This window comes from Megalobrama amblycephala, linkage group LG6 (assembly GCF_018812025.1).
Source record: "Megalobrama amblycephala isolate DHTTF-2021 linkage group LG6, ASM1881202v1, whole genome shotgun sequence".
NCBI classification, from domain to species: Eukaryota; Metazoa; Chordata; class Actinopteri; order Cypriniformes; family Xenocyprididae; genus Megalobrama; species Megalobrama amblycephala.
In genome coordinates, this window is record NC_063049.1 from 5,346,376 (window position 1) to 5,363,849 (window position 17,474).

At 35.5% G+C, this 17,474-nt stretch overlaps 1 protein-coding gene across 7 annotated transcripts in view; it reads left to right on the forward strand.

The window, feature by feature from the left end:
• The window catches only part of zmp:0000001200 (dedicator of cytokinesis protein 9), a 115,513-nt gene that overhangs the window by 22,708 nt on the left and 75,331 nt on the right, over positions 1-17,474 (forward strand). For 2 of the 7 annotated variants that reach the window (XM_048192702.1, XM_048192701.1), the window contains exon 1: positions 11,004-11,272. The exons of 3 other annotated variants lie outside the window; for them this stretch is intronic. In XM_048192702.1, the coding sequence (XP_048048659.1) occupies positions 11,156-11,272 (117 nt within the window). In that variant the 5' untranslated portion in view covers positions 11,004-11,155. Of the gene's footprint in view, positions 1-11,003; positions 11,273-17,474 lie in introns of those variants that run through there. 2 more of the 7 variants (XM_048192699.1, XM_048192700.1) reach the window with 1 other exon arrangement.

Below are 17,474 nucleotides of genomic sequence, written 5' to 3' on the forward strand. Positions count from 1 at the left end.
TCGCCACCTAGTGGCGAAACAATGTAAACGATTTCAAAAGGTTATAACTATTTTGATCGCTGCCGTAAACATCAGTGTTTATATTTGAACTATAAACGTTTATCCCAGCACTTTTATGATAATTAAGTTGGCTTGAAAAAGTTATTTTGCTATTTTCTTCTGAGACAAAAATTTCCAACTCTAACTCCTCCTAGAGCTTTTACTCTACAAACTCCAAACTCGGGTCAGATCTTCAGACTGTTCTGACTTAGTGTGCTATATCTTTTCTAACTGATCAGACTTACGGTTTTCCTAAAAATGACTGTTAAAGCTTGGAAAAATCCCATTGACTTTCATTGACGGAATGTTCAAATGAGCCTAGACTGTTCAAACTCCAACTGTCAAAATTCAAATTTAAACTACGGAAGCCCATTAGACTCAAAAACTCAAATTAAAAACTCAAGTGCCATTCTGTGTACTATTTCTAATCCATTGAAACTCATTCAAACTCATAAAATCATCTAATCTATCTATCTATCTATCTATCTATCTATCTATCTATCTATCTATCTATCTATCTATCTATCTATCTATCTATCTATCTATCAAAGTAAATCTATCAAACTAAATCTAGCAACACCCTGAGTACCCTAGCAACCGCATAGCAACACCTTAGCAACCACCCCGAGTACCCTAGCAACCGCATAGCAACACCTTAGCAACCACACAGAGCACCCTAGTACTCTATCAAAATTACTAAACTAAAACTGAAACTTTCAAACTTTTAAAACTGCTTCAAACTTTCTGGACCAGCTTTTTCAAGCCAACTTAAAGTTTGTCAAGACAGACTTTTTTAATCTAGTTTGAACTACTATATCACAGAAATAATGCTACTATGAGGTTGAAATAATGACAACTGCTCTCTCTGGATCAGCAGCAGCACCGACACAGATTTGAGTAGTGATATGATTTTGTCAAAGGCTTAATAGACAGATGAATTGTCATTTAGAAATAAGATCACATGGCTGTTTGATTCAAGATGGCATTCTTTTAAAGATTAATCGTTTAGATCTACTTGTTTTAAATGATTTTGGTCCATGCTTGTTGTCGTTGATTGCTTGTCCATGCTTGTTGTCGTTGATTGCTTGTCCATGCTTGTTGACAGACTGTTAGTCAGTGTTGTATTTGTCCCGCCTCTCCTCAACTGTGATTGAACGGCTGGGTAAAAAGTGACAGTGATGAGCGCTGCGTTTTACCTTAAGTTGAACATTTTATAACTCTCTGCGAACAGAAAGTAGACACTCAGTGCCTCATCATACTGTTATCATTTTTAAATACGCTACGCTCCCATTGAAAACAAGTGAAAAATAGACTGGCCATAGGAAAAACAAACACTTACAAATTACAAATGAACCAAGTCTGCTCTGGTCTAGAGCACAGAGCGGATCATATGCTCGAGTCAGCGCAGACCACAAAACGTATCGGACCCATTTGAAGTCTGCTCAGAATGATATATTTTAAAGCAACAATTGAGGATATTAGGAGGAGAAATGGTTAGAGATTAGAAGGAAACTGAGGCTTTACCAAGATCAACAGCTCTGGCTGAGCTGTGATATAAACAAAACGCTATTTGCTATTTTAAAAAAGGGGAGGAGCTGTTTGATATGCCCCACCCTGTCTTCCTATTCCAGTTGAAATTGTCAATAATGCTGTGCGTTCAGTCGGCCTTTTACTGTCTTTTGTCGCCACCTAGTGGCAAAACAATGTAAACGATACAGTCGATATTTGAAACGCCGTTTTCAAAAGGTGACAACTATTTTGATCGCTACCATAGACATCAGTGTTTATATTTTGAACTATAAACGTTTATCCCAGCACTTTTATGATAATTTGAACTACTATATCACAGAAATAATAATACTATGAGGTTAAAATAATGAGATTTTGATGTTTAATAGACAGATGAATTGTTGTCATTTAGAAATAAGATCGCGTGGATGTTTGATTCAAGATCACGATCTTTTAAAGATGAATCGTGCAGATCTACTGTCTTTAACTCTCTTTCTCTCAGCATTGATATCTGATGCAAAGCGTATACGAGTAGTGTGTGGGCTTTTCAGTGCATTCATTATTATATTAATATTTATGAAGTGAGACAGCGCTTCTCCCACACATCCCACCAGAACTGCTTTCAGAACAGTTAAATCTATTTGTGGAGGTCAGTGTTGATATTGTGGAGAGTCGCCACAAATAAATCGATGTGTTTCGCTCTCTCTGAAGTGCTGGTAGTTTCACGTCCATTGGAAAGGGATGGTACGTCACATGACACGCATAGATAATGACACATTTCCCCGTTGGAACAAAAGTGGGTAATTTATGTCCACCTCGTCTATAAGCAGCAAGGACTAAAGTAAAGCAATTTAATTTGAATTAATATCGATTCTGGAATTTAAGAAACTAAACTAAAAAATTGCGATAGTTAGGTGTATCAATTTTTTTTTTCTCCCAGTCTTCAAGTCTTGTCTCATCTGGTCTGGTCTCTTCTCACGTCTCATCTCCAATGTTCACAAATCTTCTTATTACTTATCTTCTCAAGTTCACAAATCTTCTTCTGAATGTCATTGAATGTGTCTTTGTCTCTTCACTTCAGGTCTTGTGTGGTGTTTTCTTATCTGATCTAAAGGTCTCAAATGTTCTTGATCATCTGTAATGTCAGGTTCAGGTGTAGTTCAGAGTCCTGCAGAGTTTGATTCCTTGTAGTCTGATGTGTGGTTTCATCAGATGAATGCAGCTCAGCAGCAGACAGATGTTGTTACCTGACTGTAGACTGTGTGTATGTTCTCCTGAGAGAGTGTTGAGAGAGGAATTGGGGTTAAGTAGATTAGCTGAACATGCAGAGACTCGCTCAGACGCCCCTCAAACACACTCTCGTTCCTGCAGATGAGTGATTCGTGATTCAGATGATGACTCTGTGAACGTGAATCAACACTCATAAATCTGTCCTGAATGAATGAATGAATGGAGATGCTGAACTGACAGGAATGATAAGCATATAAACAGAGGTCATGTCATGGTGTACTCGCTGTAATGTGTTGTTTCTCCAACACTAATGGATGTTTAGAGTGTTTTGTGGCATCTGTTAACACTTGTTTTAGAGATTCGGTTCTGTTTCCTAAACACTGGTATGGCAGACATTGATAAGTCTAGGAACACTTTAGTGTGTGTGTGTGTGTGTGAGTGCTGATAGATCAGCTGCAGTGTGTTTTCCTGCCTGCAGGTGGCAGCAGTGCTGTTCTCTATTATCCACAGATGTCATGTTTTAAATGTTTTAGTAAGAGATATGTGTGTGTGCTACAAATTAATGTCACATTTAGCTCTCATTTGTATGTGTGTGTGTTCCATAAAGAAGTTGATGTTCTGTCAAATTATTCAGTTTGTTAGTAAATTATCTCTTTTCTTGTCATGTTTTATGTCATGCTGAAACACAATGTAAAATCAGCACCACACATGCAGACAAAGGAAATGAGGTGTTTGAAAATAAAATTGTGTTTTTATTTTAAAGTCCCCTGCAGTCAATAATTTTATCCCTTAAAACTCATCTTTGATATTTGAAATTACATATTTTATTCAAAATGATTTATTACATAAGGTTTAAAATTAGAAATGAAGTCAGATTGTTAGATATAAATTCACACTGAGATATGAAGTCAGTTAAGAGAAATGTATTGTCACATTGTGAGATAAATTTGCAATTACAAGAAATAAGAAACAAACAAACAAGAAAAATTCACCTACACTGAAAAAAGTTCTAAAAAAAGATTATTTAAGTATGTTTTACAATAAAATACTATTTCAGTCTTTCTACTTCTAAATTTCACATTTAATTCAAAGCGTTATTTGCAGTTTCTTTGTCGTTATTTGTGAAATTTACTAGTAATTTCTAATTGAAAACAGTTTTAAAGTAAATCCTACTCCAGTTTTTTTTGTCCAGTATACGGAAGATTTTTTATTTTTCATATAAGTGCATTGTTTCGACTCATGCAGCATCAGTTGTTTGGTCTGTACAGGTTGTCAACACTTGGTTCGATTTCTTGATCCAAATCTGAGTTGGAAAATGCAACTTATTCAGCAGCTCTGAGATATGCATTATTATAAGTGAGACAATCATGCAAACATGCAAATTATGTGTCATCTATAGCGCTTCACTTCCACAAATGAAGTTTGATTGCCTTAATATTGTGAACCGTACCTCAAACTCTTCAAAACAGTGTGTCAGTGTGATTCAGTGGTGCACACAAGATCAGAAAATCACTTCTGCACCAATCTGACAACTAACAGACTCAAATGTGCTTTAAAACCTGTATTTCCATCAGCAGTTACAATCATTTTCTCCATCTCTCTGTCCAACCATGACGCAATGCAGAATCGAATATTTGAAAGATTAAATATGCATCGCATGTATTGCTGAGGCTGTTAAACACGTAAGCATGCAGGACGAAGCCGAGCTACAATCACATCATCTAGGTCAGTTTGTGTCACTTAATAAAAATAAGACTGGTTGGATTTGGACCAAATATGACATTTAAATATCATTTAAAGAAGACAGATTATTGCTTTAGTCTGACGAAATCTTTTGGACACACTTTCTAAAACCGAGAGCGTATCGTTCTGACTCACACTTCATGGACAAAACAATAGGTAATTAACGGATATTTGAGATGGAAAGCACACACACACACACACACACACACTGACACACTTCACACAAACACTCTTTCTCTCACTCTCTGTTGTCAAGTGTGTGTGTGTGTGTGTGAGCTCTCTGGGGGTCTTTAGGAGAAACAGCTCTGCTCTCACTCCATTTTCTTGGAAGTGTGTGTTTTGTCACATTCCGAGTTACACCCTCTCTGTGCTTCCCCATTCCTGCAGGGAGCGAGTGCCAGTTACATTAGTTTTGATTATGCAACACCGCCTGCGATGGTGTGATGATGTACATGTCAGGGGTCAGAGGTCAGACTGAGCCATACTGAAAGACCTCACAAGAAAATCCCCCCAATCAGAGCTCTAGAAAATAGATCTAGATGTAGATGCTGATGATTATTAAAGCAAGTGTCTGTCTGTGCGCTCAAATCCTGACAGATCTTTTCCCTTTACCTTAAAGGGTTAGTTCACCCAAAAATTATAATAATGTCATTTATTACTCACCCTCATGGCGTTCCACATGCGTAAGACCTCCGTTCATCTTCAGAACACAAATTAAGATATTTTTGATGAAATCTGAGAGGTTTTTTATCCCCAATAGAAAGCAATGAAATTACCGTCATTCAAGGTCCAGAAAGGTTCTAAAGACATTGTTAAAATAGTCCATGTGACTACAGAGGTTCAACCTTAATGTTATGAAGTGACGTGAATAGTTTTTGTGCGCAAAAACAAAACAAAAATAATGCTTATATTCAACAAATTCGTCTTTCCCCTGTCATTCTCCTACACTATTAACATTGCAGCACTTCCAGGATCTACGTCAGAACGCCAGTTCAGTATTGGCCGACACTGATCACGTGAGCAGCACGACATGTGTGTGATGTTGACACAGGAGTCGGCCAATACTGAACCGGCATCTGACGTAAACACGGAAGCGCTGAACTGTGTTCACTGCGTCAAATGTGTAGGGGACTGACAAGGAAGAGAAGAAATTGTTGAATAAAGTTATTTTTGTTACAAAAAGTATTCTTGTCGCTTCATAACACTAAGGTTGAACCACTGTAGTCACATGGACTATTTTAACGATGTCTTTAATACCTTTCTGGCTCTTGAATGTGGTAATTTCGTTACTTTCTATGGGGGATAAAAAACTCAGTTTTCATCAAAAATATCTTAATTTGTGTTCCGAAGATGAATGAAGGTCTTACGGGTGTGGAACGACATGAGAGTGAGTAATAAATGACATTATTTTCATTTTTGGGTGAACTAACCCGTTATTTTTCTTCATCAGTTTTGATCAATGTCTTTTATCCAGCTGGTGTTCATCAGTGTTGGGGAAAGTTACTTTTAAAAGTAATGCATTACAATATTGCGTTACTCCCTAAAATAGTAACTTATTGCGTTTGTTACTTTTTATGGAAAGTAATGCGTTACGTTACTTTTGTGTTACTTTTTCTCATCTGGGCTGGGCTGTTTGTTTGTTTAATAACAAAAAAAGTTATTCTATTTTTGTCAAATGTTAAGGCCCTTTCACACCAGAAGTGAAATCAATAAGCCTCAGGCTGAAGGAAATGCAAATTTACACCTGTACAGTAGAGGGCGCCACTCAAACAAAATACTTCAGCACTCTTTGACAATAAAAACAAACAAAGTTTGTCATTTTTGATTATTTGTATGGTTAAATTGGATCATCAAAGCTCAGCAGCAAAGACATTGCTTAATAAAGTGAGATTAAATACATAAAGTATATTTGTGTTATTTAACATATTTAATTTTGCATTTCACTGTTTTTATTCATTTTGAGGAATACTGAATGTGTTTTCATGCAAGTGAGATGAATAAATGTTCACATTTAGTCTAGAACTACAATAACCATCATGTTCACAGAGCGCAGTTTCTTGGATAAAAAATTGCACATGAACGCCCTCTCATGTCAAAACTTGAATAAGATAAGCTCATAATCACGACTTCAGAAGTGTGAATTATATTTCCTCTAGCACGTGAAGGCAGTGTTACTCCTGATTTCTCTCATCATGGGGACAGAAGAGCTGTCAGTCAATACATGGGAAAACAAAGTAACTCAGATATGTTCTTGTAAATTTAAAAGTAATTCGTTACTTTACTAGTTGCTTGGAAAAAGTAATCTGATTGCATAACTCGAATGCGTTACCCCCGACACTGGCGTTCAGGTGGTTTTTAGTGGATGTGTGCAGTCACTTCTGCACTTTACAGTAAAGAAGATTTCTAGCTGAAACCGCGGTCCTTTGTGATTCATAAAATGCAAGTCAATGGCATAAAGTCATAAAAACTTATGGGCAAAACAAAATTAATACCAGTGACTCCTGACGATACACGGTTTCAGCTAAAAATCGTCCTTACTATTCTACTGAAGAAAAAAAGACTTGTACATATTGGATGCCTGAGGGTGAGTACATTAACAGAAAATTCATTTTTGGGTGAACTGTCCCTTTAAGTCATCTTGTCCCTTCACACACACAGAAAGGTGTTGTGCTCAGGGCATGACTGAGGAAGTGTAGGCTTATGACGGGCAAGATCACTGTGTGTGTGTGTGTGTGTGTGAGTGCAGCTGTGCTAGTTCCTAACCTTCCCCCCTCATGTCTCTGTATAGTAAAAGATAACACACACACTCACACACTGTCCTTTTGTCGACTCTTAACAGTGTGTTTGGGTTTGTTTTGTGTGTGTGTGGAATTCCCTCTGAGCAGATGAATAAACAGGGTGTGCCCACAGACACAGACACATGTTTAAACCTTCTGTCCAGCTACTCCAGTAAAAGTACAGTTACCCTTAACAAATATCACTCCAGTAAATGTACTCCTTATCAGTTTTACTTCAGTAAAAGTACAAAAGTTGCTTACTTTTCACACACACTCAAGCTCCGAGGATCTCCCAGTCCTGACTCACAGAGACTCTCTGAGCGAATCAGTGAATCAGTGAATCAGTGAGTTGTTCACCTGAGAACAGCTGTAACTGCATCGGTTTGATTCACAAATGAATCGTTCATTGCGTTTTGAGAAACAATTCACAGGTTCTTTGTAAATAATCAGCTTGTTCGTGAATTTGGACGTTGCTATTGTGCCTCGGAGCTTGTGAAAATGTCTTCAGTTTGACATAACGAGGAACAAACAATATGTTTTAATGAAATGTAGTAGAGTAATCAGCAGTATGAGTGTTTCTGAACTAAGCAATCACAATCCTGCCTCGGGGAAGAAACATCATTAGGGTTATCTTTGACATCTCGCTCGTTTCTCCCAGACAACAATGAGAAGAAATGAGAGCAAATGGGCACTTCTGCTTTAGGCTCCTGAGAAATGTCTGCTCTTCCTAAAGTTTCAGGAGAGATCTCAGTACTGTCTCAAACTGCACTTAGATTCAGTATACTATTATAATATTTATTATTATTTGAATTAGCATGTTTGACTAATTATGTGCTAAAATTGTATTTTTTATTTCTATTTAGCTTTATTTTTTTTTTTTTTTCAGTTTTATTTGCGGTTACACTTGATTTTAAGTTGTCACTGTAATTATGCAATAAAGTACTGTGTAATAAATATTAACAACATATACTTTAGGGTTCAGACTTGATTTAGGGTTCATTGCTTGTAATTATGCATAATTTACTGTTATTACTGTACAAGGACACTAAAATAGTGTTTCCTGATTTTTTTTTTTTTATTTTTTTATTTTTTTATAGTTTGAGTTTTAGTTAACAATAACAGCCCTGCTTAGATTTGCCAAGATTCTAAAGTCTTAAAAGCTCAGATTAAAACTGTGGTCTCAAACATTTCTCATCTATTTCTCCCATAATCCAGAGGATCTGAGCTGTGCCGTTCACATTCATTTTACATTGCATTTTGATGTGCATTGCTAATCAACTAGTGATGTTTCTTTTGTATTATTATACATCCATGCCGCAAGATGTTTCAAAAAGTGGTGGGGACAATATCACCCCATTGCACCTATGAACCAAATGCATGCCATACGAAACAAAACTGGCATTTTTTAAATGCTGTGTAAACACACACTTTACACATATTTACTGCACAAACTAACTCTATGAACATGGAAAACAGTGAAAAGTCAAACATAGAGAAAGCAAATGTTAACGGCATTTACCTGTCGCCTTTGTCTGCGGTGTTGTGCTCTTTTCTGAGTCTTGATGATAAGTAGCACTGCACGTTGTTGTAGGATATTTCATCTCTTAGCCCTCCTTTTTGCTCTTTCAATCACATAACTTATACGTCTACATTCCATCTCTGTTATCATGAAACCCACGACACGTTGTTGAACACCGCGCTTAAATGACATCGCTGTCGGCCGGCCGTACGTCACTTCAGAGTTCCTACTGCCGGTGCGAATGCGACCAGGAGAATGAACCTAGGGGAACCGTCCTGGTGCCTATAATGAAGTTCCTACAAAAATGCTGGGTTAAAAACAACCCAAGTTGGGTTGGAAATGGACAAACACATTGATTGGGTTGTTTTAACCCAGCGGTTGGGTTAAATGTTTGGGTACCAAACATGAACATTTGAAGAGTTTGGTTCCAAAACGCAATAACTCCATTTTGATTAATTTGAGTAAAAATGTGTTTTCTTTACCAAGAAAGTGGCAAGATTTAAACCACTATTTTCTGTTTCAAACTTTCACATAGCATCTTTTGGAGATAAAAACATTAAAAATTCAAATCTACATTTTGATTTTAAAAAGTTTATTATAAAAACGTATAATTTTTTTTCCCCAAAATGCAATAAATCCATGACACTTTTTTTTATTTTAAATGCAATTAATCCATCAATAAAAAAGTTATTTTTCAAATTGAAATTACACAACAAAGTAAGTTGATTCACATATATGACAGAGTCTAAACTTTGCCAATATTTATCTTATATACAGGCATTTAACTAAAAATACATTCAGCCGTCGCTCCCAAAAAGGTCATCTTGTTAATGTTATGAATTATTTGTCATTACCGATTAAAGAGTATCTGGCGCCACCGCACGGTTAAATAAACATATTTGCCGAGTACATTGGTATTAAAAACGGCTTTTAAAAAAGCCTTTAATGTTTACAGTGGGTGGAATGGTGCGCTGTGATTGGTTGAGCGGATATCTGCAGAAAAAGGAGACTGGCGTTTGTCGCGTTTTGGGAAGAAAGGGAGAAAACATGACAGAATAACACGACGGATATCGTATTTTGCGCAAAATAAATAAATTACTTTTCAATGCCGACCAGATACAATACAGATTTTGGCGGAAACTCAATTTTTTGAAAATGGCGTTTATCGCGTTTTGGAACCAAACTCTTCATTTATTAATAAGTCTAATGAATAATAATTAATCAATAAACATTTATTAAATTGTGTCTGATTTTTAACTTTCAACCTATTTTGGGTTCAACCCAACAGCTGGGTTAAAACAACCAAATCACTGGGTTTGTCCATTTTCAACCCAACTTGGGTTGTTTTAACCCAGCGGTTGGGTTAAATGTTTGGGTAGTTTTATTTAACTCAACTATTGTTTAAAAATGACTATATTGCTTGATTAAAATGAACCCAAAATATGTTGGAAATGAACATTTATTAATAAGTTTAATGGATAACAATTAATCAATAAACATTTATAAAATTGTTCTCTACTAATTATGTGTCTGATTTTTAATTTCCAACCTATTTTGAGTGCATTTTAAGCCAGATATGTCGTATTTTTTAAACAATAGTTGAGTTAAATAAAAAAAGACCCAGCACGTTGAGACATTTAACCCAACCGTTGGGTTAAAACAACCAAATCACTGGGTTTGTCCATTTTCAACCCAACATGGGTTGTTTTTAACCCAGCATTTTTTTAGTGTATAACTATCTGATGCGAAAGCCCCTTGAAAGGGGGTTTTCACACTGATAGAAGAACCATTTTTGGTTCCCCAAAGAACCTTTCAGTGATCAGCTCTTAAGAGAACGACTTTTTCTTAGTATAAAGAGAATTTTAATGATCTAAAGAACCTTTTTCACTGTGAAAAACCTTCCATGGAATGAAAAGGTTCCATAGATGTTCCAAAGGATCTTTATGGAACCATCAATGCCAATAAATAAGCTTTATTTTTAAGAGTGGGAAAAACAAATTAGACAAACTTGATACTTAAATGAGACGTACCTCAGATCTCCAGCCTCTCAGGATGAGTTTTCCTGTCGTGGAATGTGTGTGTGTCTGTCGGGACACTGTCATTAGCGTGCAGGTGGATCCCGTGAGGCCGTGTGACTGGGGGAAGGAATGTGTGTGTGTGTGTGTGGGAGGGGCGGTCTGTCTTCAGTCAGAGCGTGAGGTGAGGCTCGTGTCCAGTGTGTTTTGGAGAGAGCAGCGGGCTGCTGGACATGCTGAGATCTCTCTCCGCAGGCTCACAACTGCACATTCAACAGGACACGCTTGGATGTGGAGAGTTCATCTGACAGGAGTTTGTAGTCATGCAGGGCAGGACGGGGAAAGCGCCCAAGAAAGAGCTGGTGATCGAGTCTCCTCAGCAGTTTAAATATGTTCCCGTGCTGGAGGAAGAGCAGGACGGCTCGGGTCCTCAGGGGAAGGTTAGTGCGCTCGTGTAAACTCCCGGGAGCGTCTTTAACTGAGGGAAGTCTTGAGTGGAAGCTTTTGATAGTCATTGTTTTCATTGGTGAATCTGCCTTGTTCAAACAGTTTATGAATGTTTGACCATCAGTCAGATTGAGAGTTAATTACATTTATTGTAGTTTGATAGTTGAGCAATTTTGTGATAGTCAGCAGTGATTGATTTCTTTTATTCAGTCAGTCAACTGTGTGATAGTTTAATAGTCAATCCACCTTTTGCAGTCAGATTTGTGATGATCAGACTCAATTTTGTGATGCTTCGATAGCCTTTTAATCAATTCTGTGATAATTCAAATGTAAGTTGAGTCAAAGCAAAACAACTTTATGAAAAACTGAGGTGTGGTTGTGATAGATGGTTGTTTAAAGTTATTGATTAAGCCATTTAATCGAGCAGTTTAACCGAGCAGTTTAAAGGTTTTGGGTTGAAACTTTTTTTCACTAAAAAGTATTATTGTGGTGTGATGGTACAGTGATGGTGTCAGATCATGATATATAGCATTGATGTGGTGCTGTATGGTGTATTTACATGTTACTCCAACTACTGTTTAAAAGTTTGGGTTCTTTAAATAGTGAAGATTTTTATTCATCAAGAATTCATTCAATTGATCAGTGACAGACTGTATAAATTAATGCTGTTCTTTTGAACTTACTATTCATTAAAGGATCCTGAAAAAAAATCAGTTTCCACAAAAATATGAATCGGCACAACTGTTTTCAACATTGATACTGGCCATAAATGTTTCTTTAGCGTCTAATCATCATATTAGAATGATTTCTGAAGGGTCATGTGACACTGAAGTAAAGACACTATTTTAAATTGTAATCATATTTCACGATATTACAGTTTTTACTGTATTTTTGCTCAAGTAAATACAGCCTTGATGAGCAGAAGAGACTTTGTTCAAAAACTTTAATGAATCTTACCGACTCCAACGGTGCCGTATCTGGAAGGAATGTCATGGTATTACAGTGGTGGAAGTTTTAAGGGTTAAAAAAGGTCTTGAATATCTCATCCAGGATTATCGCCTGAGTCCAGACTCACATTGTCTGTCACACACACACACACACACACACACACACACACACACACACACACACACACACACACACACACACAATAGAGTTGAGATCATCTTTCAGGCTGGAGAGGTCTCTGGTCCTCAGAAGAGAGAGGTGAACGTGTTGAGATGATTTATAAGGAGATCACACACGCTTCCATCATCTCACATGTGTACGTCTTTCCTGCTGTCAGCTTAATCCAATATATTCTGCTGTTCTGCTGACTTATGAACTTTATTCTGGAAACCGAGTGCGCTGTACAGTAATTTGTGAGTCTGTTGTGCTCAGTTGAAGTGTCTATGTTTCAGAGTACAGTTGTGTGAAGAAATAAACACACATTCACACAGCTCTTCATGTGTGTGTGTGTGTGTTTTCTAATTGGTTTGCAGTTAGAAGTTTCTAATGCAAAATACTGTAAGTTCTCACACACATACAAACACAAACACACACACACTTAGCCACAGTAATGTCATTTTGAACACAACACAACTGTGCAAACATTGTCCCATTCATGTTCCCAGGAATAAATAAAGGTGTGTGTCTTTCCCATTTGTGTTTGTACACACACTGTGACGTACTATACTCCATCTAAAACTGTTTGGTAACTCTCTACTTAAAGCTTTTATGTATAATGTATTATAAAAAAAAAAATATATATATTTTTTTTAAATGTAATGCATTAATCATGCCTTGTAATGCATTGATTGGATGGCTTCATGAATAATTGTAACCAGTTATAATATATTATAATACACCTTTAGAAAGTATAATGCATTAAAACATGACAAACAACCAGTTTCAGATATAACAAAGAATCATAATAATATTATTATGCATTTTAACTTACAATTACAATTATTTTGCAAAAGGCATATATAAAGTGTTACCAACTGTTTTAAAACACATTTTACTATATATATATATATATATATATATATATATATATATATATATATATATATATATATATATATATATATATATATACAGTACAGTCCAAAAGTTTGGAACCACTAAGATTTTTAATGTTTTTAAAAGAAGTTTCGTCTGCTCACCAAGGCTACATTTATTTAATTAAAAATACAGTAAAAAACAGTAATATTGTGAAATATTATTACAATTTAAAATAACTGTTTTCTATTTGAATATATTTGACAAAGTAATTTATTCCTGTGATCAAAGCTGAATTTTCAGCATCATTACTCCAGTCTTCAGTGTCACATGATCCTTCAGAAATCATTCTAATATGCTGATCTGCTGCTCAAGAAACATTTAATGTGTACAATTGTACAAAATATTTGTGTACAATATTTTTTTTCAGGATTATTTGATGAATAGAAAGTTCAAAAGAACAGTGTTTATCTGAAATCTAATCTTTTGTAACATTATAAATGTCTTTACTGCCACTTTTGATTGATTTAATGCATCCTTGCTGAATAAAAGTATTCATTTCTTTAATTTCTTTTCAAAAAAATAAAAATAAAAATTCTTACTGACCCCAAACTTTTGAACGGTAGTGTATAATGCTACAGAAGCTTTGTATTTCAGATAAATGCTGTTCTTTTGAACTTTCTATTCATCAAGGAATCCTGAAAAAAAAAGTACACAACTGTTTTCAACATTGAAAATAATCATAAATGTTTATTGATCAGCAAATCAGCATATTAGAGTGATTTCTGAAGGATCATGTGACACTGAAGACTGGAGTAACGATGCTGAAAATTCAGCTTTGCATCACAGCAATAAATTACTTTGTCAAATATATTTAAATAGTACACAGTTATTTTAAATTGTAATAATATTTCACAATATTACTGTTTTTTACTGTATTTTTAATTAAATAAATGTAGCCTTGGTGAGCAGACGAAACTTCTTTTAAAAACATTAAAAATCTTAGTGGTTCCAAACTTTTGGACTGTACTGTGTATATATATATATATATATATATATATATATAGTAAAATGTGTTTTAAAACAGTTGGTAACACTTTATATATGCCTTTTGCAAAATAATTGTAATTGTAAGTTAAAATGCATAATAATATTATTATGATTCTTTGTTATATCTGAAACTGGTTGTTTGTCATGTTTTAATGCATTATACTTTCTAAAGGTGTATTATAATATATTATAACTGGTTACAATTATTCATGAAGCCATCCAATCAATGCATTACAAGGCATGATTAATGCATTACATTTAAAAAAAAAATATATATATATTTTTTTATAATACATTATACATAAAAGCTTTAAGTAGAGAGTTACCAAACAGTTTTGGACTATATATATATATAGAGTTAACAAACTTTTGGACTATATATATATATATATATATATATATATATATATATATATATATATATATATATATATATATATATATATATATATATATATATATATATATAATTGTTATAATTGGAAATAGTAAGTTAGAAATAGTAAGCACATTAATCATATATAATAATTGTACCTCTAATGCAGTTGTCACACAGCAGGGCCATTTAAAATAAAGTAGTGAAGGCATAGTTGTGATTAAATTGGTGAGAGTGATGAGCAATGTAAAGCTTATTAATGTATTGTGACAACAGCTGAGTCACAGTTTACACTCCAGAAAGATGAAGTTAGTAGCATCTCTGTGTTTAGGTCATTACTCCCTGAAACTGCTCTAGAGTGAGTTTGTACCTTTGTGTTTAGTTTCATTATAGCAACAATAAAATCAGCTTTCAGTCATATGACTGTAACTCAGCTCTCTCATATCTGTGTTAAAGATTAAACTGCTGAATGTCTGAAATATGTCTGTGAACACTCACAAACATACAATCACATCCACTTCATTTCCCTGGACAGCTGTTTCTCTGCTCAGGTTCAGTGGAAAACGTGCCTCTATACATTATTTGCAAAACATACCTGTACATACTGTACAATTCACTGCTGAAACGAACACTGGTGTCAGTAAAAGCACTAGCAACTTTTATTCCTTTTCACACAAGTTATGATCATTGGTTAATAAAGACTTGTTTTTGCATGGTGTTATGACCTCCAAACACTTTTACCGTGGTGCATGATTTGTAAACAAATACATTTTGATGTTTGCAGTAAGCTCCATGTGTTTGGCTTTTCTGATATAGTAAATTTTCTCAGTAGCTCAGCTGGTACAGCACTGCACTTTCGATATGAAAAACACGTCACGATAAAAGAGCTCAGAGACTTGTAGAAGCAGGATAAAATGTCATGGTTGCTTCAGCAAATGCGTTTTTAACTTAAAGGTTTAGTTCACCCAAAAATGAAAATTCTGTCATTAATTAGGGCTGGGACAATTTATCGATGCATTGCGATTCGTGCATTGTTTCTGATATTTTCCAAATGCATCCCAAATCGATTCTGAGCTTAGGCTGAGATGGCGCTCTAGGCTATTTTTTAACCGCATGCTCAAATGCTCATGAAGAAGAGCGCTCGTGCGTTCGGCTGAGTACTTGGACCTCAGAATGCTTTTATGATGCAAGATTAAAGGGGCTCTTTGTAAGATTTTTACTTTAATAACCCATAAAAATATGCGTTAATGTTTGCAGATATTTAGGAAACACGCCAAGTTCACCTACTTGTTTCTCAGAAAAACAGTGCTACAGCCAGACATTCTACTTTGAAATGTGTGTTCCGTGTCGGAATGTCTGTCTTTGTTTTGGTCTGTGCGAAACCATGTGCTGCAGTTTATCCAATAGTATTTCAACATCACAGGTTGCCAGTTGGCGGAAAACGCATATTGCAACCATGGAAACCAGAAAACAAACTGGGTCAGAGAATCGCAGATACTTCCAGACCTAAAAAGCCTCTGCATCCATCTAAATATCTCTATGAACAAAAGCATATTAAAACAGATAAATCAACTCATCAGCTTACAGTGTGTACGTCTCCTCAGTTTTCATTGTCAATTGCGCTCCCTATTGTTGCTGGCAACCTGCGTCTTTGAACGAGGGGGCGGGGCAAACAATATTTTGAATTTGGACTGCAGTACCTATTTTGAACACTGGGTGTCATTATTACATAGAGCCCCTTTAATGTAAACAGCCCACCTTTGTAATTCACTTCAACCTTTTCGAACTTCATGGATGATTATTTTATAGAAGGTTTAAGTGGTGTGTGTAAGGAATTGGAGAGTGTGTGTGTTTCTAAAGCACGCAGCGCCATCTGCTGTTAAAAACTAAGCTCAGAATCGATTTGAGAGAGAATCACAATACAATTTGGAAAATATCAGAATTGCTCGAGTCATTTCTTGATTCTCAGTGCATCAATGTATTGTCCCAGCCCTGTTAATTACTCGCCTTCATGTCGTTCCAAACTTGCAAGTCCTTCGTTGAACAACGGTATCGCTGCACTGTGTTAACAACAAAAACTGCATAGAAGAATGACCGGGAAGAGAAGAAACTGTTGAATAAACTCGTTATTTTTGTTTTGTTTTTGCGCACAAAGTATTCTTGTCGATTCATAAAATTAAGGTTGAACCACTGTAGTCACATGGACTATTTTAACAATGTCTTTTGTACCTTTCTGGACAATTACGTTACTTTCTATGGGGGATGAAAAAGAAAAACTCTTGGATTTTATCAAAAATATCTTAATTTGTTTTCTGAAGATAAACGAAGGTCTTACAGTGTGGAACGACATGAGGGTGAGTAATTAGAAATTTCATTTTTGGGTGAACTAACCCTTTAACGTGATTGGTTAGGTTCAGTGTAGGTGGTACGTTGTTTACAAACGTGACAGTATTACGTTTTTAGCGCCACTCACTGGACATTTCACTTTGAAAGTGTTGTGAACCATGCAAGAAGCGACGTAACGTTATGTTCACGGTAACACTTTAGTATAGGGAACACATATAAACTATTAACTATGACTTTTCCCTCAATAAACGCCTTATTACTGCTTATTTATAGTTAGTAAGGTAGTTGTTAAGTTTAGGTATTGGGAAGGATTAAGGGATGTAGAATATGATCATGCAGAATAAGGCATTAATATGTGCTTAATAAGTACTAATAAACAGCCAATATCCTAGTAATATGCAGCTAATAAGCAACTAGTTAAAAGACCATAAAATAAAGTG